The 27,130-nt window shown below is 45.5% G+C and overlaps 1 protein-coding gene across 6 annotated transcripts in view; it reads left to right on the forward strand.

The window, feature by feature from the left end:
• Window positions 1–27,130, forward strand: part of abca3b (ATP-binding cassette, sub-family A (ABC1), member 3b) — a 98,579-nt gene that overhangs the window by 53,308 nt on the left and 18,141 nt on the right. For 5 of the 6 annotated variants that reach the window (XM_069905272.1, XM_069905273.1, XM_069905274.1 and 2 more), the window contains 12 exons: window positions 4,331–4,460; window positions 5,395–5,549; window positions 7,207–7,362; window positions 9,316–9,526; window positions 12,521–12,671; window positions 14,051–14,149; window positions 15,027–15,219; window positions 16,710–17,013; window positions 19,897–20,170; window positions 23,219–23,423; window positions 25,092–25,311; window positions 26,492–26,650. In XM_069905272.1, coding sequence (XP_069761373.1) covers window positions 4,331–4,460; window positions 5,395–5,549; window positions 7,207–7,362; window positions 9,316–9,526; window positions 12,521–12,671; window positions 14,051–14,149; window positions 15,027–15,219; window positions 16,710–17,013; window positions 19,897–20,170; window positions 23,219–23,423; window positions 25,092–25,311; window positions 26,492–26,650 — 2,257 coding nt within the window. The remainder of the gene's footprint in view (window positions 1–4,330; window positions 4,461–5,394; window positions 5,550–7,206; window positions 7,363–9,315; window positions 9,527–12,520; window positions 12,672–14,050; window positions 14,150–15,026; window positions 15,220–16,709; window positions 17,014–19,896; window positions 20,171–23,218; window positions 23,424–25,091; window positions 25,312–26,491; window positions 26,651–27,130) is intronic. The other variant, XM_069905275.1, reaches the window with a different exon arrangement.

Below are 27,130 nucleotides of genomic sequence, written 5' to 3' on the forward strand. Positions count from 1 at the left end.
AGCCCATGATGTTGTTCTAACCCAAATATTCCTTAAAAAAATACTAAACCCTCCGTACCCTTTAATTCTCTATTTTTATTCCATCCAAGTACCTGTTTAAGTGACTTTTTAATGTTCCAGTCTCAACCACCATCTCTGGCAAGGCATTTCAGGCACCCACAACTCGCTGTGTTTAAAAAAAAATTTAAAAAAAAACACCCCAACATTACTGCTAAACTTCCTTCACCTTTCTTTGTTCTCATGTGCTTTGGTGTTTGCTATTCCTGCCCTGGGAAAAAGACGCTGGCTCTCCACCTTATCTATGCCTCTTATAATCTTGTAGACTTCCATTAAGTAACCTCTCATCCTTCTACGCTCCAAAGAGAAAAGTCCCAGTTCTGCTAACCTTGCTTCATAAGCCTTGCTTTCTAATCCAGGCAACATCCTAGTAAATCTTCTCTGCACCCTCTCCATAGCTTCCAGATCCTTCCTATAATAAGGTGACCAGAACTGAGTTCAATACTCTAATTGTGGTCTCACCAGAGATTTGTACAGTTGCAGCATGGCCTCTCGACACCTGAACTCAATCCCCCTGTTAATGAAACCCAGTGTCCCATAGGCCTTCTTAATTATCTATCAATCTGTGCAGCGACCTTGAGGGATATTTGGATCCCAATGTTCCTCTGTTCATCCTCACTCTTATTTAACCGACCATTAATCCTGTACTCAACCTCTGGTTTGTCCTTCCAAAATGCATCACCTCACACTTATCTGGATTGAACTCCATCTGCCACCTTTCTGCCCAACGCTGCATCGTCTATATCCTTTTATAACTTACAATAACCTTCAGCACCATCCACAACTCTTCCAACCTTTGTATTATGCGCAAACCTACTGACCCATCCATCTGCTTCTACATCGAGGTGATTTATAAAGATCTCAAAGAGCAGGGGTCCCAGAACAGATTCTTGCAGAACTCCACTAGTCACTGACCTCCTTCTACTACTACCTTCTGCTTTCTACATGTAAGCCAATTTTTTTATCCACACAGTCAAAGTTCCATGGATCCCATGCCTCATAATTTTCTGAACAAATTTCTTATAGAGGACCTTGTCAAATGCCTTGCTAAAATCCATATAGACCATATCTACCAGCCTACCTCATCGATTTCTTTCATTACCTTCTCAATTAGACACATGAAGCATATCCTTCTCTTCACAAAGCCATATTGACTATCCCTGAGTAGACTGTAGCTCATAGATCCAATCCTTAAGAATTTTCTACAATAGTTTTTCCACCACTGACGCGAGACTCATCGGTCTATAATTCCCACGATTCTCCCTATTACCTTTTTCTAAACAATGGGGCTACATTTCCCATACTCTAATCTTTCAGCATCTCCCCTGTAGCTAAAGAGGATTCAAAGATCATAACTACAGCCCCAGCTATCTCTTCCCTCACTTCCCACAGCATATGGCCCCAGGAACTTGATGTTTTTAAGAACATCCAACATTTCCTCTTAACCATAATAACCATTTACGGAGCGGAAACAGGCCATGTCGGCCTTTTGAGTCCGCACCAGTTCAGACAGTTTTGAGAGTTCAAGTCCCATTTCGGACACAATCACATGTTCAGCATTGACATTCTTATGAAGGGAGACCTGTCTTTCCTCCTTAATCTCAACATTGTCCAGCACACAAGCCTGTTCTATTCCAACCTCACGTCCTTAAGGGCAGGATGATAGGTTTGTGTACATGGTCCTCAGCAAAGCCTTTGAAAGGTCCTCGATGTTCAGATGGCCCAGAAGGTTAAATCACATAGGATCCAGCATGAACAATTGGACGCAAAACTAACTGTGGAAGATATCAGACAGTGATGGTCGAGGGTTTTTATTCAGATTATAGGCCTGCAACCATTGATGTGTACAGGTAGTCCCTGACTTACGACCGTAATGGGGACAGAAGGATTGGTTGTAATTCGGGTTTGATCGTAATTCAGGAAACGGGGACCTCAGGCTGATGTGGGGAATTGGGTCCTCAGGCTGCTGCGGAGAAAGGAGATCTCGGGCTGCCGTGGGGAATTGGGTCCTCGGGCTGCCGTGGGGAATTGGGTCCTCGGGCTGCCGTGGGGAATTGGGTCCTCGGGCTGCCGTGGGGAATTGGGTCCTCGGGCTGCCGTGGGGAATTGGGTCCTCGGGCTGCCGCGGGGAATTGGGTCCTCGGGCTGCCGCGGGGAATTGGGTCCTCGGGCTGCCGCGGAGAAAGGGGATCTCGCGCTGCTGCGGGGAATTGGGTCCTTGGGTTGCCACAAGGAGTGGAGACTTCGAGCAGGCTCTGGGAGCAGGGTCCACTGTATACAGTACTTTTAACACAAAATATGTTCTTGTACAGTAGTTTTAATAAAGATATTTTAAAATTTTGGTCATATTTGCAAGAGGACGTAAGTCAGAAGTCGAACTCTATCTGTATAGGGATCAGTGCTGGATCTGCTGTTGTTTGTTATCCAGATTAATGACAACCTAGTTAGTATGGTTAGTAGGTTTGTGAATTGGTGGTGGAGTGGACAGTAAAGAAGGTTAACTGAGATTATAACAGGATCCAGATCAAAGGGACGGCATGGTTGCTGTAGTGGTTAGCACAACGCCTTTACAGCACCAGCAATCGGGACAAGGGTTAGAATTCTGTGCTGTCTGTACATTTTCCCTGTGTCAGTGTGGGTTTTCTCTGGGGGGGGTTTCCTACCACTGTTCAAAACGTACCAGGGTGTAGGTTAATGGGGTGTAAATTGGGCAGGACAGACTCGAGGACCAAAATGGCCTGTTACCATGCTGTATGTGTAATGTTTTTAATTTTAAAAATTAAAATGAGAAAATGGGCCAAGGAATATTAATGGAATTTAATTTGGACAACTACAAAGTGATGCATTTTGGAAAGTTAGACCAGGACCAAACTTGCACAGTAAACATCAGGGCCCTGGAAAACAGAGAGACTTCAGGACACAAGTACAGAGTTCCCTGAAGGCAATGACACAAGTATTCAAGAAGGTGGTGAAGACAGTCGAAACACTTGCCTTCATCAGTCAGGGCATCGAGAATGAGAGTTGGGACATCATGTTACATCTGCACAGAGCAAATCTGGTGCCTAGCTAAAGGAAGAATGTCAACTCTGGAAAGGGTGCAGAAAAGATTCATAAAGAATTTACTAAGACTCTGGATTGGAGTAAGAAAAGGCTCTACAAGACCAAAAGATATAAGCAGAAATGGGCTATTCTGCTGATCGATTCTGTTCTGCAATTCCATCATGAGCTGATCCATTCTCCCACTCAGCCCCACACCCCTGCCTTCTCCCCATAACCTTTGATACCCTGACTATTCAGATTCCTATCAATCTCTGAAAGGGTGGGATTTTTCTCCTGGGGTGGTGGGGAGGGGGGGGGGCACCTTGCAGAGGTTTATAAAATAATGAGAGACACAGATAAGACAGATAGTTAAAGACTTATTTTTTTCCAGGGTCAGGGAGTTTAAAACTAGAGGGCACAGGTTTAAGATAAGAGGGTTTAAAACTCAAGGGAATGGTTTAAGATGAGAGAGGAAAGCTTTCAAGGGGATTTGAGGGGTAACCTTTTGACACACAGGGTGGTGTGGATGTGGAATAATTTTTCAGAAGAAGTGGTAGAGGTGGGCATTGCAACATCTCTCAGACCTTTAGACATGTACATGGATAGGAAAAGTTGAAAGGGTTAGAGGCCAAACATAGGCAAATGGGGGTAATAAGGATAGTCAGCTTGGTTGGTAGGAACAAGTTTCTCTTTCCATGCTGTGTAACTCTGTGGTTAATGTGGGAAAATGGGATTAGAGCGGATATGGAAAATGTTACCATCGTTGTTGCGGGGTTTAGGGTTAATTTTTATGCTGTAACTCCATATATAACAATAGCTGGCATAGCCTGTGACTCAGCACCAAGGATCCCTTCCCATCCTGGCCTCGGGTGCTGGAGTCGACTGTATGGATACAGAGTTTGCATTGTGACCACTTGCGTTTCCTTTGGGTGCTCTGGTTTCCACCCACTTCCCAAATTTGTATGGGTTGTGCATTACGTGGCCACCTTAAATTGCATGTCATGTTTAGGTGAGTGATAGAACCTAGTGGGGGCTTATGAAATGTGTGGATAATAATGAGGGTAGCTGGTTTTCAGCATTAGACTCAAGGGACTGCAAGACCAGTTTCTGTGCTGTCACCATAAGAGGACAGCCTCTCAACAGTCTGAATGAGCTGTTTGTCAACCTAAAGAAACCATTACCCATTCAAATTAAGACTTCTGCAAGTTCCAGCAAACATTTCTGCACTCTACAGGTATTCGGTGCTGGAGATCACATGAAGATTGCAGTTTCCCGTCTGACTGTAAACCTGTACAAGGGACAGATCTCTGTACTGCTGGGCCACAATGGGGCAGGGAAGACCACTACCCTATCTATACTCACTGGTAAGCCCAGGACATTGAACTGCATTCGAGGGTGAACAATTGGGGAGTGGGGAGAGAGCCCAAGGCAAATGGAGGAGCAAGGCAGCACTCACTTCGTTTACAGTGGTCAAAATTTGCAGCAAAGTGTTTGAAGGGATAAGGAAGAGGAAATGGTGGGGTCTGGGGCTATGATAGTGTGGCAATGACTGAGAAATGTACAGGAGGGCACTGCCCTAATCCTCACATGGCCAAAGCAGCACTAAAAGCAAAAGTGAATTTTATCAATGGAATGTGGTCCACATTTTCCAAGAGCCCATCATGGAAAATGCTGCAGAGGTACACCCAGTGTTGTTGCTTGCGATCTTCCAAATCCACTGGAAGGAGAAGGAACCCAACGGACCCTGCATCAAACTGTCTACTCTGATGGGCACATTAAGTTGTCCATGTCTGCCACCAAATCCCCAACACCAGTGCAACCCTCTGAACTCTGTCACACAAGATGATTCCCAGGATGACTGAAGAAATTATTCAGATAGGTTCTCAAAGCCTCTAAAAATATGCAACATCCCCATCAACTCCTGGGAATTTTGGCCCCATCCGCACTCAAAATGGAAGAGCTTTAGGGATGATACTGGGAGCCTGGCCTGAATGGTGGAACAGCCACACCACCTCTAAGACCACTCAGTCAACACCCCACTGGTGGGAGAGGCTGCAGTTTTCACGTTGGCCTCTTCTTCCACCTCAAAAACCACAGATCAGGAGTGAAAATGAGTCCTCCTTAGCCTTGAGGGAATGCCTGAGAATGAAAAGTGGGAGGTGGGGCTGTCGACAGGGGTTGTGGGTGGGGTAGAGAGTCTTTGCAGCATGTGTTTTGTTTGGGAGGGGGGTGGTTGTTAGGATTTTGACTTGTTTCCATCAAAGCTGTAGTCCCAGTGACTTGAATTTCTGGTTTTAGGCCTTTATCCTCCTACAAGTGGCACTGCCTTAATTAATGGGTTCAACATCTGCCAGGACATGGCACTAGTCCGGAAGAGCCTGGGACTGTGCCCCCAACATGATGTCTTGTTCGACAATCTGACAGTGGAAGAACACCTGTCGTTCTTTTACAGGGTAAGTGAGCACAGATGGGAGATGCCCTGTAGTCTAAGGAAGGATTCATGTGAGTGCTGCCTCTGCAACACACTGCTAGAGATGGAACTTGCTCGTTTAATGTTCCACTCTATTATTAACAGCTCATCTTTAAAAGTTCCTCCAGTGCAATTTGTCCAGAGAGTTTTGGAGCCAATATGTAGATAGTCCTACTCGACATTGGGTTGTACTCAACCTCATCGTTGGAAGTGAAACTGAACAAGTGAAGGAAATGTCGGTGAGAACACTTCGGAAACCCCGTCCATTATTCAGAAAGTTTCAAGGAGGTTCTGGGAAAAGGGGGGGGGAGAAAAAGTCACTGTATATGTGTGAAAAAGAAATTGTGTATATCATGGCTAATGTGATTTATGGTGTGAAAAATAAAAAAAAAAAAGGAGGTTCTGGGAAGTGTTAAAGTTGCTCTTCCCATTTAGGATCTAAATCGGGGTAGGGCTGATTTCATTTCAGTAAGAATGATTGGGAGCAGAGCCTGCAGGTAAAATCATAGTTTACAAGTGGGAGGTTTTGTTTAAAGAGAGTCCGTACGAGTTCAGGAACACACAGTTTTAAAGGTGAAGATGGCAAGATTAGGAAACCTTGAATGGCAAAAGATATTGAAGTTTTGACCAGGGACAAAAATACATGTGGCAGATATAGTCAGCTAAACTTGAGTTAGTCTCTTAAAGTGTCGAAAAGGTGTAGGAGAGAACTAAAGAAAGGGATAAGGAAGGAGAAGAGAGACCATGAAATATCTTTGGCAGGTAAGATTAAGAATAACCTCAAGATATTCTCTAAGTATATAAGAGGCAAAATGAGAAAGTACGAGTCTCCTTTGGGACAGTAGAGTGGAGCCAGTGGGAGTGGGCAAGAAACTCCAAGATTATTCTCATCTATATTCTCCAAGGAGGACGCGGAGAATAGTGAGTTCAGAGAGGGGTATGTGTTATAGGGTTACCGGCCAAAGGTGTGTGGAGTCAGTACAGGGTTATCGGGCAGAGGTGTGGGGTTGCCAGAGGGTTATTGGGCAGAGGTGTGGGGTTGCCAGAGGGTTATTGGGCAGAGGTGTGGGGTCGGTCCAGAGTTACCGGGCAGAGGTGTGGGGTCGGTACAGGGTTTCCGGGCAGAGGTGTGGAGCCGGAATTGGAACTGGTGATAGGGGCTTCAGTCTTTCCGATCTTGAGGGATTCAAGAGGTTGACTGAGGAAGAGCTGGAAGTCTGGCACCAAAGCATTGCTTTGCTGAACGTGGAAAATGTAGATGAGGAATAAGAGAAGCTGACGATAGGTCTAAAGTAGCACCAGAGTGAATGGTGTGGAAGTCTGAAGTGTATCCATTGCCAGTGATTCATTGAGACTGATTGGCTGGATGAGATTAGAACCGGGTGAACAGGGCCCCAATCAATTGGATGACACTGAAGGATAGGATGGACAGTGAGATCAGAATACCCCCCTCCCTGCTATCCAGACCCTCTTCTCCAACTGCCTCTCCCACTGGAACTCATTCAGCCCTGGTTTTTCTCATCCTCCTCTGGCCAACCCTACTGCTGAAATTAGATACATTGGAAAGCCCTCTGTGGTTTTTGAAGGTTGGAGGCACACATCACTCCACCATTCTAATGACCTTGTCTTTCACCTCTCAGCTGAAAGGTGGCAATCCACAGAAGGTCCGTGAAGCTGTCAACCAAATGTTAATGATGTTGAACTTTGAGGAGAAGCAGAAAGCCCGTGTCAAGACTCTATCTGGTGGGATGAAACGCAAGCTCTCCATTGGAATTGCTCTTATTGGAGACTCTAAGGTACTGAAGCTTACAGGAACATTGAGCAACAGAATATTTGACCTTGCCTCTCTCCCCCATACCTTGTAAGATGGTATCTGTCACCAAATCCTTCTTATTACCCATTCACTTTTAATTACATCATTATTCACCCAAAAACTTGCCACTTTTGCTGCGACGATGATGTGTTAGTGTGATTGTGGCTAGCTATCTGCTGCTCAATCCTGCTCAGCCCAATCCAGAACTTGAACACCCCAGCCCTGGCACGCACCATTAATGTATCAATTTCACATGTGTTTTTCATTTTGTCACATAGAACATTACAGCACAAAACACATCCTTCAGCCACGATATATAAATGTACACCATAACAATGTAATCCTTCCCTATCCCACACCCATTGCCCTCTATTTTTCTTGCATCCACATGCCTGTTTCAGCATTGTTGAACATTCCTATTGTATTAGCCTCTGCCACTAGCTCTGGCAAAGCAATCCAGGAACCCACTACTCTGATATCTCCCCCCAGACTTTCCTCCGCTCACCTTAAACTGCCTCTCATAATCTTATTTACCTCTATTATGTCACCTCATCCTTTGTTGCTCCAAAGAGAAAAATCCTAGCACTGTTAATCTTGCTTCATGTGACATGTTCTCCAATCCAGACAACATCTGATAAATCTCCTCAGCACCCCTTCTAAAGCTTCTATATCCTCCTTGTAATGAGGCAGCCAGAACTGAATGCAATACTCCCAAGAAAGGCCCAACCAGAGTTTTATAGAGCTGTAACATTACTTCTTGGCTCTTGAACTTAATCCTTTGATTAATGAAAACCAACACACCTTCTTAATAACCTGATCAACTTGTGCAGCAACCAGTGATCTGTAGGCTTGGACCCCAAGGTCCCTCTGTTCCTCTACACTGTTAAGAATCCTGCCATTCACCATGTACTGTGCCTTCGGATCCAACCTTCAAAAGTGTATCACTACACACTTATCCAGATTGAACTCCATCTGCCACTTCTCCACCCAACTCTGCATCCTGTCTATGTTCTGTTGTAACTTACATTAACTTTCTACACTATCTACAATACCAATAACTTTCATATCATCCACTTCTTTGTGCAAGTCATTTGTAAAAATCACAAACGGCAAGGAATTCCAGAACAGATCCTTAGAGAATGCCACTAATCACCAACCTCCAGGCAGAATGCATTTTATCTACTACCAACCTCTGCCTTCTATAAGCAAGCCAATTCAGTAGCTTAGCAGCTTAGTTTCCAATGATCCCATAAATGAACCCTAACCCTCACCCTACCATAGTGTACCTTGTCAAATGCATTACTGAAGTCCTGGAAAGTGGTGCTGAGCTCAGATGGTGTGTGGTTTTGAGCATTTCTAAAAACTGGAAATAGCCCAGTAAATGATGGTCAAGCTACCTTTGTTCAATATTCAAAGGGCATAGGTTAAGTGAGAGGATAAAGCAGTAAAAGGGGCCTGAGGGGCACCTTTTCCACACAGAGAATGGTAGGCATATGGAACAAGTTGAGGAGGCATATAATTCTTTGATAAGAAGGGGATTGGGGGATATGTGGCAAATGCAGACAAGTGGGACTGACGCGGATAGTCGCTCTGGTCAACATAGAGAGTTGGGTGAAGGGGTCCGTTTCTATGCAGTGTAGCTCAATGACTTTGGTTAGCATTGTTGGAGGGAGAATATTTCACTGAGGACATGTTCCCTGCAGGGTTGAGGAAGAGGCTGAAAGACCTGATCATAATTCCTATTCCACTGACCATATAGCTTTTGATTGTGCTTCAGTCAGTCAGGGTTGGTGGCCAGTAGGAAGGGCGAAGTGGTTTTGATATACAGAATGAGTGGGCACCTTACAGGAGGAGTTTAGAGCTTCCTCTCCAGCTGTCTGAAACTGGCGAAGCCTTTCATTGGATGGGTTCTTGATTTGTTTTTTTTTTACCCCAGGTTGTCATGTTGGATGAACCCACATCAGGAATGGATCCGCTCTCTCGCAGAGCTCTCTGGGACCTCCTACAGAAGGTGAAGGTTGGCCGTACTATCCTGCTAACCACTCACTTCATGGATGAAGCTGATCTCCTCGGGGACCGCATCCTAATCATGGCCAAGGGGCAGCTCCAGTGCTGCGGATCTCCTCTTTTCCTCAAGAGCTTGTATGGTGAGTCAGCCACATGCTCCCACGTGGTTGGACCCATGACCTGGAGAGATTTCTGTGCTGCTTTTATTGCTGTTACTCTTCCCCACCACTCTCATCGTGTCTTCAGTTGTCAGATCCCTTGTGTTTGGATTTCCCTCGAGCAACCCTTTTGGATCTCCTTCTTCAAAACCACCTCCCTGAGTCAGCGAAACAAAAACAACGAGAATGCTCAGCAGGTCAGACGGTATCTGTAGAGGAAGAAACCACGTTCCCAGTCAAGGGCTCTCCTCCAAAAAGCACCTTCTCAGTTGCAGAGAAAACAAAAGTAATGTCTATGAAAAAGCACAGATCAGAGCTATCAAGGTCATAATTATTTTAGTAACTCTATCTGTGAAAATCAAAAGGAGGTTTACCCGAAATGAAGGCAGAAAGATCCGGAAAAGAAAGGGACAAGTCAGAGATGGACTTGGTGTTGGTGAGAGCAGGATGAAATTGGAACAAAATGATAAAATGTAACAGTTCTGCATGAAAGCTGGAAGTAGCACGAATGCATTTGTAGATGCGCGCAACGAAGGGTTGAGGTAGATGTCACCGTGAATTTGAGGTCCTTGTAAGTTTGTATGATTTCTTCACCTCCACTCACTTGCTCCAGATCAGGGATGGAGCTCTGCACACACATGGGCCGGAGCTCTGCACACACATGGGCCTGAGCTATGCCTGTTTTTGTTTGCTGGGACAGTCTTTACTTCAGCCACCCGGTGACAGGGCAGTCATGTTCTCTCTTGCGTAAGGGGCCAAAGGTTCGTGCGTGATTGCAGGTCTGATCTGATTGTGGCAAGGCATCTCCCGACTGTACTCAAGCCTCCTGCAATGAAGACCAAGGATCTTGGACTCGGCATTGATTCTGTTCCTCTTTCTACAGATGCTGCCTGACCTGTTGTGTTCTCAGTCGTTCCTTGCAAGTTATTGGATGAAGGGTGTCTAACAGGGTCTCTCACCTGAAGCATTGATTTTTTTTCACCCCATGATTAGAGCTTGATTTGCTGAATATTTCCAGCCTTTTTTGTGTTAGTTGTAGATTTCCAGCATCTCCAGATTTGTGATTTTTGTTTGATGTTTTTATTTGTCATGTATCCACACCATGTATGAGCACATCAGGTCCCTTTGGGTATCAGCACTTCTCATCGTGCACCATTTGACAAAGACTTTGCCTTTCTGTTTTGTGCACCAAGGTAAAAGCTTCACATTTTTCCAACACTACATTCCATCTGTCCTGTCCTCACCCCTCTACCCGTCTCTGCTCACAATACCACCTAGTTTAGGATCATCACGAGCAAACCTGCAAATATGAACTTCGTTCCTTAACTAAATTACATCGACTGTAGCTGCCAATCTCTATATTTCCCCCACCCCCATCGCAGCCTGCCGACCGGCAAACAATCTGTTTATTCAACTCTATCCAGTAACTGATTCATAAATTTTGTGAAGGTATTACCTCCAATTCCACATGCTCCAATCTTGTGGCTCATCCTTCAGTGTGGAATCCCACTGAACATTATTCAACAACCCAAACACACAGTGTCCCCTTTACCTATTTACCAAGAACAGATTAGTCAGACAAGAATCCTTTTCAAATATCCATGTTAGCTCTGTTCAATTGTGTTATTCTTTACAGAGCATTCCTTTCTCACATCCTTGTTTGTAGATTCCAGCATTTTCCCTGTTATTGATGTAAGACCAACAGGTCAGTAGTGTCCTGTTTTGCCTCACCCTCCATTCATAAACAGTGGGGTTACATTTGCTATCCTACCATTGACAATCTAGAGAGCATGAGAAGATCCGTGAGCAACATGGGTACAAGGGTCAGCAACCAGAGTTCAAATCCTGTTTTCCCTGGTGGCTCCAGTTTCCTTTCACCCTTCAAAATGTACAAGGTTGTAGGTTAATTGGGTGGCGTGGGCTCATGGACTGGTAGGGCCTGTCATCAAAGATGACCGGAAGATCGACATAAACATCCTTTTCAAAATTCTGGAGATGGATCATCAGGTTCCTGTGATCTATTGGCTTTCAGCTTCACCAACTTCCTTCATACTGTTTTTGATTAATAGTTCTTTTAGTTCCTCATTCTCATTAAACTCTTGATTTTTTATATATAATAAATGGCAGGTTTTTGTGTCTCTTAACTTTCAAACTTAATGTCATATGAGGGTTACTCTTCCCAAAGATAATTATCATTTTAATATAACAGAAAACAAAAGGCTGAAGCCTTTTCCCTGGTTGGTTCAATCTCGATGTAGGTTGAAGTTTCCCGTAATTACTGTATTATCACATGTACATCTGATTCCCTGATTTATGTCTGGTCCAACTTAACAACCACTATTTGGTGGTCTGTGCACAGCTCCCAGCAACATTTCCTGCTATTTTTCTATTCCCTAACGTGACCCAAATTGCCAACACATCACTCCTTTCTCCTCGAAGTGTCAAATACCCTAGAATATTTAATTCCTTGTTTTGCTCATCTTGCAGTCACATTTTCATAATCTTGCTTCTATTTACCATTAATTAACTATGTTGCAAACATTTGGTCTCTAATTGTCCTTTCTAACCTATCAGTCGGATGACCTCTACACCTTATCCCCATGACAACCCGGGCCTCACCCTATCTGTGATGCCCTCTTTGTCCTCGCTCCCACATTAACTTGTTGACTGCCTTTTTCAGTTCTGACAAAACCTCTTTGACCTGAAACAATAACTCTTCTGCAGGTGCTGCCTGGCCTGTTTTCTGCATTTCCTCTTTATTTCAGATTTTTAGAAAATATTTGCAGAGTTTTGATTTTGGACTCTGAAACTACATGCCTGACCAGATCTGGACCCAGTGCTCGTGGTAGATGAGGAAGATGAAGAAAGTTTGGGAGGTTGAGCTCAAGCAGCTGATGGGAGATGGGCAATGATAAAGGTGTGGCAATGTCACATTCCTACCTTTGTACTTTCTAATATGCATCCCTGTGTTTGCAGGGGCTGGATACCACATGGTGATTGTGAAGGAGCCTCACTGTAATGTCAGTAATATCACCAATCTCATCAAGAGCTTTGTCCCTGGAGCTGTCCAGCAGACCAATGTTGGTGCTGAACTTTCCTTTACCCTCCCAAATGAAAGCATTCACAGGTAGAGTATGGCAGAGGGAATTTCTCCATTCTTTGGGACTATAGGCCTGCTGGAGAATGGCAGAGGTTCGCCCCTCTGACCCCCCCCCCCCGGGAGTGACAGCATGTGTGTGTTTCTATCCCTGTGTGTACCCAAGGAATTGATTTGGCTTGGCTTCGTGGACGAAGATTTATGGAGGGGGTAAAAGTCCACGTCAGCTGCAGGCTCGTTTGTGGCTGACAAGTCCGATGTGGGACAGGCAGACACGGTTGCAGCGGCTGCAGGGGAAAATTGGTGGGTTGGGGTTGGGTGTTGGGTTTTTCTTCCTTTGCCTTTTGTCAGTGAGGTGGGCTCTGCGGTCTTCTTCAAAGGAGGTTGCTGCCCGCCAAACTGTGAGGCGCCAAGATGCACGGTTTGAGGCGATTTACCCGAGGAATAAGATTGAAATAAATATGCATTTGTGTGCCTGTATTCAATACGAGTGATATAGGACCACAAGAGATAGGAGTAGAATTAGGTTATTGAGTCTGCCCCTATCTCATCATGGCTGATTTACTATCCATTTCACCTGCCTTCTTTCCATAACCCTACTCAAGAATTATGGTTCCTAATCAAGAAATTATTGGCCTACCTCATAAATATATCCAATGACTTGCCCTCCGTAGCTGAACACAACTACATATTCCGTAGATTCACCCCTCTCTGGGTAAAGAAATTCTTGCTCATTACTGTTCCTTAAATTCTGAGGTTGTGCCCTCTAGTCCCGGACTTTTGAAAATATCCTCATCACATCCACTCTCCAGTCCTTTCAGTATTCGATAGGTTTCAATGAGATTCCCCCCTCATTCTTCTCAACTCCAGTAAGTACAGGCTCAGACTCATCAAATGCTCCTCATATGATAACCCTTTCATTCCAGGGATCGTTCGAGTGAACAGATTAGGTGTGGCAGAGGGAATCTCTCCAGTCTGTGGGACTGTACACTCTGACTATGGACTCTTTCCAACACCAACACATCATCCCCAACCTAGAACTACTCACAATACTCCAAGTGCCGTCTGTCCAATGCCTCTTAAGGACTAAACATTACATCTCTGCCTTTATATTTACATACACACATGCATCTTGATGCGCATGTAGGATGTGTGATACGTCCCAGTGTAAATCTATATGAATGAAGTAACTTGCTGGACTCAAACAAAGACTGACATTTGTACACTAAGATTATTGAAAGACAGAAGGATCAGGTCGAACAATGATCAAGGCCAAGTTTCCTGATTTGGGGGGAGGGGGGGGGGGGTGGGGTCAAAGACTGTTACCTGCTCTTTATCCTTTTCATTCTTCTGAGTGGATCAGCTGCATCTCCAGGGTCATTGTCCATTTAAACCTTGCCTGTCCACAGGTTTGAAACCCTCTTCTCTGAGCTGGAGAGAAAGCGAGAGACACTGGGGATTGCCAGTTATGGAGCCTCTATTACCACCATGGAGGAGGTGTTCCTGAGGTAAGTGCCAGTTTTCTATGAACAGTGATCACAGGATTGAGACTGAATCAAGCTGTATAAAATTATAGTGGATCTAGGTCCAGTAAATAGGAGGTCCTAAAGGATAGGAGGGATTAAAAACCAAGGGGTCAGTGATTAAAGAGTCGAGAGGAAAGTATTTCTTCCCCAGAGGATGGCCATGTGTGGTTCTCATTGCCTGGGGGCAGTGGGACATTCACATGCTACTTGAAGACCCCCATTGCCTCGCATCAACTGGTGGAAAATGAAATTAGATGGGTGTTAAATAAGGAAATCTGCAGATGTTGGGGTGAATATTATTTGTCACCACTTAAACTATGGACTGAAAACCTTAATTCTTTTTGATAAATGTTCCCTCAATCTGAAGTTGTGAGCATATCCACAATAGCTATTGGTAAGTTGGAAATCAAACTTTAAACAGATTGAATTGTAATGGGGAAGCGAGGAGGTAAGGGGCAAGAGTGAATGTCCCCCTCTCCCCCCTCTCCCCCTTCTCTCCCCCTTCTCTCCCCCTTCTCTCCCCCTTCTCTCCCCCTTCTCTCCCCCCTCTCCCCCTTCTCTCCCCCCTCCCCCCTCCCTCCCCCCTCCCCCCCTCCACCCCCTTCCCCCTCCCTCCCTCCCTCCCTCCCTCCCTCTCTCTCCCCCCCTCACTTTTGTCTTTTTTTCTCTCTCTCTCTCTCTCCCTCCACCCTTCTCCTATCCCCTTTGGTCTCACCCCTGTCTAACCCATGACTTACCTTCCCCACTCACCAGCCTGGTGCCCATCTCCAAATTTGATGGTTTTCCAGCTCTGCTGGGTTCTGTTGCTCACACTGTTCTGCAATGTCAGTTGTCACTGAGCCTCTTTGCTCCATTTCAGGGTGGGGAAGCTGGTGGACTCCAGCATCAACAGCCAAGACATCCAGCTGCCACCGATTCAGTATCAGCATGAGTGCAGGATGAGTACTTCGTCAGTCAAGGAAACGGCCAGCCTTAGTGGCCTGATGAGCAGCACCATGAATACTGAGCAAGAACATCCCCCAGACCTGTCTTCCCTGAAACCCAACACTGGGGTAAGTGCACATCCTCCCAGATGAAGGGGCACAGCCAGCTCTCAGGGTGGAAGGACAGAGTAAATGTGGATAGGCTTTTTCAATTAAGAAAGGGGGAAATTCAAACTAGAGGACATGGTTTAAGATTGAAGGGGGAAAATTATAAGGGGAACATGAGGGGAAATTTCTTTATGCAGAGGGTGGTGGAGATGTGGAATGAGCTTCCGGCAGACGTGGTCGAGGCGGGATCATTTAAGGAAAGACTGGATCGTTACATGGATAGGAGGGGACTAGAGGGGTATGGACCGGGTGCTGGTCAGTGGGACTAGGAGGGTGGGGATTTGCTCCGGCATGGACTAGTAGGGCCGAACTGGCCTGTTCTGTGCTGTAAGTGGTTATATGGTTATAAGCACTCTACACTTTATATATCAGCATTTAACACTGGTCTCAAGATAGAGCACAAAGCCCTGGGCTGGAAATTCTGGGGGAGCCCGAAGACATCAACACTGACTGTTTGTAGACTGAGCTATCAGAGGTAATCATATTTCAGGGGAGAAGTTAAACTGAGGTCCTGGCTACTAATTCATCAAGAACTGGGGAGTTCACACAGACTGTTAGCTCTTGATCATATTGTTGCTTGTGGGTGTTTGTAGTACATAAGTGAACTGGTGCATTTCCTACCTTCCTATTCTTTGGTAACTCCAGAATAATGGGGATATCTTCCTCGCCTGGAGCAGTCAGTGTCTCTGGGCCCTTTGATAGTGGCGGATTAACCATTAAGTTGAGTAGGCTGAAGCCTAGAGGCCCAGAAGGTCAAGGGGCCTCCGGTGTCACAACCACTGGTACACCAATGTAACCACTTGTTAATTTAGGCTTTCGTTAGTCCATCAATCAAGGCTCAAAAATCCCAAACCAGACTCAGGAAACCTGGAGCGCTTGGCCTTTTAAAAAGTGACTGGGGCAAACATCACAGACACAAAAACAGTGCAGCGGCCAGTTTCATGGCCGCCAGAAATACCCAGAAACCCCATGGCGAGAATGCACCTTATCTCCGCTGAAGGAGCCGAAGGTGCAATCGCGACTCGAAAGTGACTGAAGGAGTATGTGTGACGTTCTCCAACACCCCGACTCTGCGCAGGTGAAGCCGATGACTGAGCTAGAGTCAGAGTCATGCCGTTTCTAGGGTGACATACGTGGTGGTTTCCGGGAGCTGGCGGCAGCATGAAAATTTGCAGTATGTGTGAGGAGTGAAGTCCAACCTGTCACCTGCAATAAGTGAACAAAGGGAGTCTGACCGGTGGCCGGTACTACTAAATTGGAGGACAATAGCAAGTGGTGTCCAGATGGGGAAAGGTCGACGGGGGGAGGTCCTTACTAAAGCTCAGCCGAGGGCCTGGGTAATACTACTGCCCTCTGATCGTTGGGAGCCCCGGTGCCTGATCTTGTTTACTGGGAACCTGATATTAATTAACATGGAATTTTAGGGAAAATTGCCTTGTGCCCTTGTGCAGATGAGACTGTTCCTGCAGCAGTTCCGTGCCATGTTCATGAAGCGAGCTACATATAGCTGGCGCCACTGGAAGGTGATCACAGCTCAGTTTATGATACCGCTGATCTTCGCTAGCTCTGCATTGATAGTTGCCAAGACCTATCCAGGGCCCAAGGATTCACCACCTCTAAACCTAACTCTCCAGAAGTATGGGCCCAGCATTGTCCCCTACTCAGTGGATGGAGACTCCAACCTGACTGAGCAACTGGCACAGATCTATGCAGAGCTGCTGCAGCCACAGCTTGGGAAACCGAAACGGGTCAAGGGTGAGCAACATCTCATGGATTCGTAGTTACACAGAACAGTAAATGGCCTTCAGCCCAACTCATCCATGCCACCCAAGCTATCTACCTGAGCCTGCGTTTGACCAATATCTCCCTCAACCTTTCCTCACTATCTACCCAGCTAACTCTTTCAAATGTATTAAGTGTACCTTACATCGAACATCCTCTGGCAGCTTGTACCACACACCCACCACGCTCTGTATGGAAAAGTTACCCCTCACGTCCCTTTTAAATCTTGCCCCTTGCACCTTCAACCTATATCCTTTAGTTTTAAACTCCCCTATCCAGGGGAAAAAAAATGACCCTTCACCCTTATGATTTTATCAGGTTCCTGCTCAGCCTCCTATGCTCCAGGAAATGTTCCAACCTACATACCATCACTTTCTAACTCAAGCCTCCATTCTCAGCAGCTTCCTCGTGGATTTCTTCTTCATGCTTCCCAGCTGAATGACCTCCTTCTGCTATCTGAGCATAATACTCCAAGAGTGATCTCACCAACATCTTGTACATCTATAACCTGTAATCCCAAATGACCTGGCTGGTGAAGGCAAGCGTGCCAAATACCTTCTTCATCACCCTTAGTCCCCAGGGTCTTACCTTAAATCCTGACACGGTGTGACTTGTCAAAGTGCAAATGTCACACTTATCCAAGTTAAATTCAATCTTCCCACTTCACAGTTGACGTACATCATGTTGTAAACTTAGACAACTTTCATCACTGTCCACAACACCACTAATTTTGGAGTCATTCACAATCACAGTAACCATGGTAACTGCATTTTCAACCACATATGCTGTAGATGACGAACAAACAGGAAACCCAGCACAATCCCTGCAGCACACCAGTACCCACAGGCTTCCTTCTTTAGTGAACTCCAACATTTCCGTGAGGGATTCACTTGATCCCATTTGCCAATTCTTGCCGTATACAGGTATAACCTGCTTTACAAATACTCGCTTTATGCAAATTTGCTTTTTACAAAGAAACCTGTGTTTGCTTTAACAAAAAGAATTTTGCTTTTATGAAAAGATGTGGCGAACCCAACGAGCTGTTATCGAGGCATCTCACACACACCCCAAGCGACTCTTTCCCCATGAATGACGATGAGATGTCAATAGATGACTCTCTTCTTCCCTTTCCTACATCCCGGTCTCCTGTACTTCCCATCACCCCAACCTCCGAAGACAGCCTAATTGCTCTGTACATACATTATTTCTACTTTATAGACTGTGTACTTATAATTCCTGCTTTTAATAAATGTTAGTGTTATTTTAGGATTGATGTGTTATTTGGTATGATTTGGTAGGTTATTGTGCAGGTCTTAAAACATTCAAAAATATTTCCCATTGAAATTTATGGTAATCATTTCTTCACTTTACACCATTTTGGCTTACAAAAGGTACCATAAAGCAGGGTATACCTGTAACTCCATTTTCATGACCAGAGCCTTAATATTCCCTCCTCAATCAGGATTTCCTTAGCCTGTTAATTGGTTTAGAGCAGTGGTTCTCAACCTTTTTCCTTCCACTCATGTACCACTTTAAGTATTCCCTCTGCCATAAGATCTCTGTGATCAATAAGAGAGTGCTTAAGGTGGTATGTGGGTGGAAAGAAAAAGTTTGAAAACCAGTTTTAATTGTACATAATGGTTATGTGCACAGTTTCAGAACTCCAAAGGAAATGGACAATTTTTCTCAAGCAAAATATTTCAGTAATAATTGGGTCTAGAGCAGTGATTCTCAACCTTCCCTTCCCACTCACATCCCACCTTAAGTAATCCCTTACTAATCACAGAGCACTGATGGCAGAGGATTACTTAAAGTGATCTGTGAGTGGAAAGAAAAGGTTGAGAACCACTGGCTTAGATCCACTTGCTGCAATGTATTGATGAAGGAAAGATTGGAGTGTCCTGAGTCACACCCACTCAGACTGGGTCCTCTCCCTTCTTTCTCTGCCTTTTCAGAATTCTCTTGTTCCCTGCACAATCATCACAGGAAGATCTGATGTTAGTGGTCAGTTTTCCCAAGCACATGGTACCTGGATGAGCCCAATCAGAATCTCAACCCCTCAGGCAGTAGGGATTGTGGCAGTGACCAATAACCTCCATTTCAAGTCTCCAATTGTCAACCTTGTTGGACTAGGTGCCCTTCAGTGGGTACCCTGCTATATATATATATATATATATATATATATATATATAACCTCCACAGAGCACACATCTCCAACTCATGCAGTGCAGAAACAGACTTTTCAGCCCATCAAATTCCTGCTGACCCTCAAACCTCTGCACTAATCCCTGCATGGTATTCTCTCCACATTCCCCACATTGTTTTTCTCACCTGCAGATCTGGGAGGCAATTTCTAGCAGCTTATTACTTTCCAATCTGTACGACTTTGGGTCACAGGGAAAAAGTAATCTGTGTACAGACATCAGTGAGGTCAGGGTTGAGTCGCGGCTGCAGGAGCTGAAGCTCCAGATCCAGCACCCCTGTCCCTCCCTCTCCCCCTCTCCTGCTCCACCACATACCCCTGTCCCTCCCTCTCCCCCTCCCCTGCTCCACCACACACCCCTGTCCCTCCCTCTCCCCCTCCCCTGCTCCACCACACACTCCTGTCCCTCCCTCTCCCCCTCCCCTGCTCCACCACACACCCCTGTCCCTCCCTCTCCCCCTCCCCTGCTCCACCACACACCCCTGTCCCTCCCTCTCCCCCTCCCCTGCTCCACCACACACCCCTGTCCCTCCCTCTCCCCCTGCCTTGCTCCATCATGTACTAGATAGTTTATTAGGCTAGGTGGAGAACAGCGACGGCATTCACAGTATTTGCATTTTTTAAAAACCAGCTTTTGGCTTTATTTCTTCCAGGTGATCTTATAAATTATTTGTTAAGTGATGCTATGAAGAAACCCTCAGCCGTTGATGAGGATAGTTTGGTCAGTGTAGCATTCCAAACTACCAGGTCAGGCATCAAGATACAGGCCTTGTTCAATAACTTGGCCTACCATACTCCCGCCACTTCGCTGATGCTGGTGGATAATGCCTTGTTCAAGCTGCTTTTGGGGCCAGAAGCTTCAATCAGCACCTCCAACTATCCTCAGCCCCGCAATGTTACAGAGGAAGCATTGGACCAGCTAAATGAGTATGTACGAGTTTAGTAATTATAATATGGGGTCATGGTGTAGTGTTGAAGGTGCAGAGCAGTCAGACCTGCCTGGGCCCTAGCTTGTGCTGAATCCTTCTAATCAGTAGTCAAGACACATGAACTAGAGGCAATCAGCATCTGCCATGTCCCTCCATATCCTGTCAGTTCACCCCTCTGACTAACTGTACAACCCCTTAAAATGAATATACTGCCTAGAGTACAATATTTTTTTCTAAATTTGCCCGTTCCTTTATCTCAGAAATTATTTCAAAACCTGAATAAATGCATCAGGAAATTTCTGTGGAAAGGTAAGCCTTCCAGCATCTCTATTGATAAATTAACTTGAAATTATGAATTGGGAGGATTTATGCTCCTGTATTTCAAAAAATAGTTTTGGGAAACCCAATTGAAGTTTGTCACCTCCCTATTTGATGGAGGAGACAAGTCTTCATGGGTAAAATTGGAGTTGGTGAGAGGACAGCAGAAAACCTTGTATATAAATGGAATTCTAAATTATTATCTGGCCCTAAAGAAGCCCCCCTATTAAAGCATATACTTACAATATGGAATAAAACTAATGGTCAAATCAGGGACAGGAGTTGGGGGGGAGGGGTCCTTCACCTAAAACACCCCTGCCTCAAAATATGTTAATTCCATTAAGAATTGATAAAATCCTGGACACTTGGTCCCAGAGAGGGGTCAAGTCTATTGAGGATTGTTATAAACAGGGACAATTTATGACATTGAACAAATTAGGAATAAATGTGGAGTTTTAAATACATCTTTTTTTCTGCTCTCTTCAGTTAAGATCTTATTTAAAGGGCATTTGACTGCATGATGAATCAAAATAAAATATTTTTTAAAATGTACAAACCCAAGTTAACTATACAGATATCTCAAATTTAACCACTCGGTCTTGAATAAGTCTCCATGGCCCACTTGGGCTGAGTTTTCCAAAGATTCACCACCCTCTGCATGAAGGAACATGTTCTAATCTCAATTTTGACCAGCTGATCTCTTGTATTAAAACAGTGACCCCTTGTAGACAGTCTAGCCCCATGACTGTCTCTTCATTCCCCGGGTATGACTTGTGCATTTCGATAACATCACACTTTTGAAATCTTATTTCAAAAATACTGTTTATCCATAAAATTATGTAGAGAAAATAAAATGCAATGGTTATGAGCTTTTCTTTACACTTAAATAAAATTATAAATTAGGCTGGAACAGGCCAATTTGGCCCTACATGTCCATGCTGCCAAAATTACACCCCATTAATCTACATTCTGATACATTTTGAAGGGTGGGAGGAAACTGGAGCCCCCAGAGAAAATCCACGTAGACATAGGGAGAATGATATTGTCATTGAACAATTCATTGGAGACACTGCAGATTCTGGAATCTGGAGCAAGAAACAAATTTCTGGATGAACTCAGCAGGTTGAGCAGCATCCATGGAGGAAAAGAGTTGTAGTGGCTCACTGGAAGCTTGAGAGATTCCAAGTGATGTCGTGACGTCACAATGCGATAACGTCATTTGGAACGCACGGGATTTTAAAAAGCTGCAAGTGACTGAGTAAACGACCTTTACTGAATTTCGACTCAACTATGTCTGATCATTTTCTAGTTCTACGTTTCACACTGCGACACAGTTGCTGTGTAGCCAAAGTTTCTGTTGAGATGCTGCGTCAAGACCCAAAATGTTGACCATCCCTTTGCATCACTGCTGTATGACTCTGAGTTTTTTCCATGTTGTTGCATTGTGGCATCCAACCACATTTAACTGTGAGAGGCATGAGGACTGGGGAACCTGGGCAGTCAATGGTAGTGTTGAGAAGCCAGTCTTGCAGGTGAGGAGGAGCCAAAGGTCCTGTGTGTATGAAGGTAGACAATCTCTTGGGCCTGAGCAGATGCATCCACGAACTCTGTGGGAAGCTAGAGATGAAATTGCAGGTGCCCTGTCTGAAAGCACAGGTGAGGGAGAAGATATACATGCACTTGATGGTAGACGATCTCTTGGACCTGAGCAGATATATCCATGAACACTGTGGGAAGCTCGAGAGGAAATTGTAGGTGCCCTGTCTGAAAGCACAGGTGAGGTGAGGGAGAAGATATACATGCACCTGGATGGACAAGGACTGATTAGGGGATAGTCAGCACAGTTTTGTAACTGGGAGGCCATGTCTCTTGAAGGTGTGACCAAGAAGGTTGACGAGGGCAGAGCTATACATGTTTTATGTGTGGATTTCAGCAAGGCTTTTGATCAGGTTCCACACAGTATATTCAAGCAGGCTTTTTCCACTGAGGTTGGGTGAGACAGGAACTAGAGGACATGGGTGAAATCTTTAAGGGGAACATTAGGGGCCACTTCTTCACTCAGAAGGTAGTGAGGGTGTGTAAATGAGTTGCCAGCTGAAGTGGTGAATGCAGGCTCCATTACAACATTTAAGAAAAAAATTAGATAGGTACATCATGGGGCCAGTATGGAGGTCAGGTGCACGTCAATGGGACTAGGTGAGTTGGGACCTTTTGTTGAGAGCCGCTGACCATTTTCCTCCACAGATGCTGCCTGACCTGCTGAGTCCCTACAGTCAATATTCAATAGTCCAGCATCTTCAGTTTTGTGTTTCCCTTCAAAAATAAGGTAGCTGATTAGTTGGATATCAGAACGGTAATCAGGAACAACTGATTGTGGAAGTGAGAGAGTGGGTGAGGGGTGGGGAGCAGGTGGGATCAGGGAGTGGTTGGGGATTGGGTGATTGTGGGGTGGGGACGGGGTGTGGGGGAGGTGCAGGGAGTGGGTGAGGGGCAGAGAGGGTCAGGAAGAGAATGGATGGGGGAGTAGGTGGTGGGTTGAATAAGGGAAAGGGAGTGAGTAATAGGCAGGGACATGAAGAGTGGGTGTGGGGCAGGGACTGGGTCAATGAGTGGGGACTGGGTGAGGAGCGGGGAGTTGGTGAGTGGTGTTTAAGCAGTGGCAGTGGATGGGGACAGGAATTTTAATGGATCTCAGGTGGTTGACCTGTTGCCCTCTGTTGACCTGCAGGAACCGGACTGGCTTTGCCCTGTCCTTTAACCTCATGTATGGCATGGCATTTCTGGCCAGCACATTTGCCCTCTTGTTGGTATCAGAGAGAAGAGTGAAATCCAAGCAAATGCAACTTGTCAGTGGGCTTCATGTAGCAAGCTTCTGGCTCTCGGCACTGCTCTGGGATCTGATTAACTACCTGATCCCATGTGTCATAATTCTGGTAAGGAACTACCTCCTGAGTGTTCAATAACATAAACGGCTGTCAAAATGATCACTTGAAGAAGCTTTAGTACAGCGTGTGCTCCCATCCCATGGGAAGTCTGTAGTCTGCCTCTCTGGGTCTTGTGTTAAGGGTGGGAATGAGCATTTACAAAACATTGATGTCTTCTGATCTGGGATTGGTTCTGTCATACAGGCCACCTGGTAATAGTTCTGGATCTACTAACTCTCTGACCCACTGCCCGAGTGCTCTTGACATTCAAATGGAAACACTCTCTCCCAATTGCCTGTGAAGCCAGCACCTGCTTGCTCCTGCGCCAATGACTAGAATCATCTTACCTCAACTCCATTTTGTCTCCCCTGGTCCAATCCCTTCCTACCTACACCTGCAATACCACACATGCCTCATCACTTTAACAAATACAGTTCCCTGGACTCGACTGCCTCATTTTCTTCATGTTCGTCCCATCTCTATATTCCTCCATCACCCATACTGAATGCCTCAAAGCCCTTTGTTTCTTTCTCAGATCCAACCAATCTCCCTCCACCACCACCACCCTCTTTCATCCAGGAGAAGTTCTACTCACCCTCAATATCTTCTCCTTTGGCTCATTCCACTTACTCTATATCAAAGGTGTTGTCATGAGTCCCAGTTATACCTATCTTTTTGTGGGATGTGGAGCAATCCATGCTGGAAACCTACACAGGAAAGGCCCCTCAACTCTTCCTCTGCTACATTGATGACTACATCAGTGCTGTCTCCTGCTCCCATGATGAGCCCATCAACTTTATCCACTCTGCTGCCAACTTCCACCCTAACCTCAACTTCTCTAGATCTATCTCAGGCAACTCTCTCCCCTTTCTCAATTTCACTGTCTCCATCTCAGGAGATAAACTACAAATCCCACAGTTCCCTCGACTCAGCAGAACAGACTTGATAGCCAAATGGCCTACTTCTGCTCCAATATCTTCAGGTGATAGACTACACCTCTTCTCACCCTGTCTTCTTTAAGGATTCTGTTTATTTCTCTGAATTCTTCTGCTTCCGTCACATCTGCTTCCATTCCAGAGCATCCTAGATGTCTTCCTTCTTCAAAAACATGGATTTTCCTCTGTTGACATCAACCAGCTCCTCCATCCCCCGCACATCTGTCCCCCGTCCCCTGCATCTCCTCCCACATATCTATCCTCCGTCCGGAGGCACAAGGATGATTTCCCTTGTCCTCACCAACCACCCCACCAGATTTCACATCCAACAAAACAAGAAAACTGTTCAAGACTTTATACATTCATAGTGTCAGTCCATATCAATACATTCTCATCAACATACATTATACCTTGTTCTCTCAATACACCGTTACCACCCCTGTGGCACCTTGTTGTTTCTCCCCACTTCTGTCTTCCCCTCAGTGACCAGTAATGGGAGAACTCTAGACTATGTTCCTTCCCCACCTGATAATGTGACCAAATGATGGCTTATCCTCCTGCTCAGTCTCCTGTCACTGCATTGCTCGGATGTTTTGGTAATGGAAGAACCCTTTACAATCGTAGGATGTCTGCTGTCCCATGTCCCTGATATTTGCAGTTGTATTTCGTAGTGGTCCTGAGTGATCTGTTGTGAGCTGGAGGAGAACGAGGGTAAGCGGCCTGTTTGTGATTGTTTTTGCAGATGATGTTTCAGATTGCACAGCTGCAGCCATTCACTTTTCAGCAAAAGCTCGGGGATGTGCTGCTGCTCCTATTTCTCTATGGCTGGGCCATCATCCCGCTCATGTACCTGTGCCACTATCTCTTCTCTGTCACGGCCACAGCATACACAAGGATCACAATCGCCAACATCCTATCTGGCACTGCCACCTTTGTAGCTGTGACCATCATGAACATTCCAGGTACGTGATTCATTCACAGAGGGAGGGTGCTTCCACCCCACTGCTTACAGACTGTCCTGCAGTCATTTATCTGCCCCATCGCCGCGCCTGGAACCCACCTCGTTACCGCGCCTGGAATCTGCCGGTCATCGTGCCCAGAACCCGCCCCAGTCAAAGTGCTGGAAACCCACCCCATCACCGCGCCCGGAACTCGCCCCAGACCTTGCCGTAAACCTGTCCCAGTCACCACGCTGTGAACCTGCGCCATCAGTGTGGCTCTTTTGATTTCTCCTACTTGTCTTGCACCATGTCGGCGCTAGTTGCTGCATCAGCTTCACTTGTAGTGTCGGCGCCAGTTGCCGTGTGAATATACTTGCAGTGTTTGTGCTTTCGACGGTCTTCCAGTTATAGAGAATGTTAGAAATTAAAGTACCTTTAAAGAAATTGCTCGAGACAAAAATTGAGAACAAAGAACATTTATTACAACAACAATGCAAAGTTGGGTGCTTCCCCTTACCCTGGGAATACACACACATACTGGGGCTCACCCAACTTTTATACAGTCAATTTCAGTATCAGAGTGCCCTCCCCCTTACATTCTTCTGCCCCCTGGATGGGTTTGGCATAGGTAATCCTTCCTGCCTACGTGCAGTTTCAGTACACTTGGAGGACCAGGGGGTATCCTGTGGGTGTCCCATCATGTCATTGTCCTTATTCACACCTTCCTGATTCTCGGGGCTACAATCTCTTGGTATGCGGAGTTGACTCATTCTATCTAGGGTTGGCTAGTTTCATATGTATAAATCTGTGTATGGTTAGCTAATTAGATATGTAGGACTTGGTACTTCTGTCCAGGTCTAGGAGACCTTTATCTGATCCAGACGACCTCAACTTCCTACATTCTATTGTACCTTACCATTCCTTTTCTTAGTCTTATGGTGGCTCTTGTCACACAGAAGATTCTTATGTTAATCGTGCTGACTCTGCTTTCCTGCATCCTAATCCCCAAGCTCATCCTGTTTGTACTGGTTACAGCCATTAACTGATGAATTTTAGTTTCTTCCATGTTCATAATTTTAGATCAATTTTCCCATCTCTCACAAGAACAAGGATGTCTGTCCACACTGAGTTCATGGGCAACAGCCTGCAGTGTGAGCTCAGCACACCTCAGAACATTCTTTGTTTTGGTTTCCCATCACAGAGCTCGGTTTGTTGAATTTAGAGAAGGTTTTGGACTCCATATTCCTGGTTTTACCCAGTTACTGCCTCGGGCACGGCTTAAACGAGTTTTACCAGAACTACCTGCTGATCGAGGTGTGCACTACCAGCCCAATTGCTGAGTTTCTCTGTGCAACATACAGTGAGTATGCTCTTCAATATCAAACATCCTGCTGATCAGGATAGGTGACGAATGGGGTCCCATTGTGAGGTTCTCCCCACCACAGTATCAGACAGTCTAATTCTACAGTTAATGGAGATATTTGAGGGTGAACGTCTCCGTTAACCACATGCACTGAGCCAATGTTGTCCAGCACATAGTCTGCCTTCTGATGTGGGTAACTACATTTCTGATTACCAGACTCTGCACTGGTATTTGAGATCAGAGCTCAGTGCTCTTTATTTTTACCACTCGGACCGATTCTTCTGTCAATATGAATATTGATGGAAAAGTCAACTTTCATCATCTATCGTCACAATCGCTCCACGGCACTTGCAATATCACTGGCTCTCCACTCGGCTCTGGATTACCTCGAAAACAGCAATTCATACATACGGCTGCTCTTCATCGACTACAGCTCGGCCTTCAACACCATTATTCCCTCAGTGCTGGTAAAGAAGC

This window comes from Narcine bancroftii, chromosome 12, assembly GCF_036971445.1.
Source record: "Narcine bancroftii isolate sNarBan1 chromosome 12, sNarBan1.hap1, whole genome shotgun sequence".
NCBI lineage: Eukaryota > Metazoa > Chordata > Chondrichthyes > Torpediniformes > Narcinidae > Narcine > Narcine bancroftii.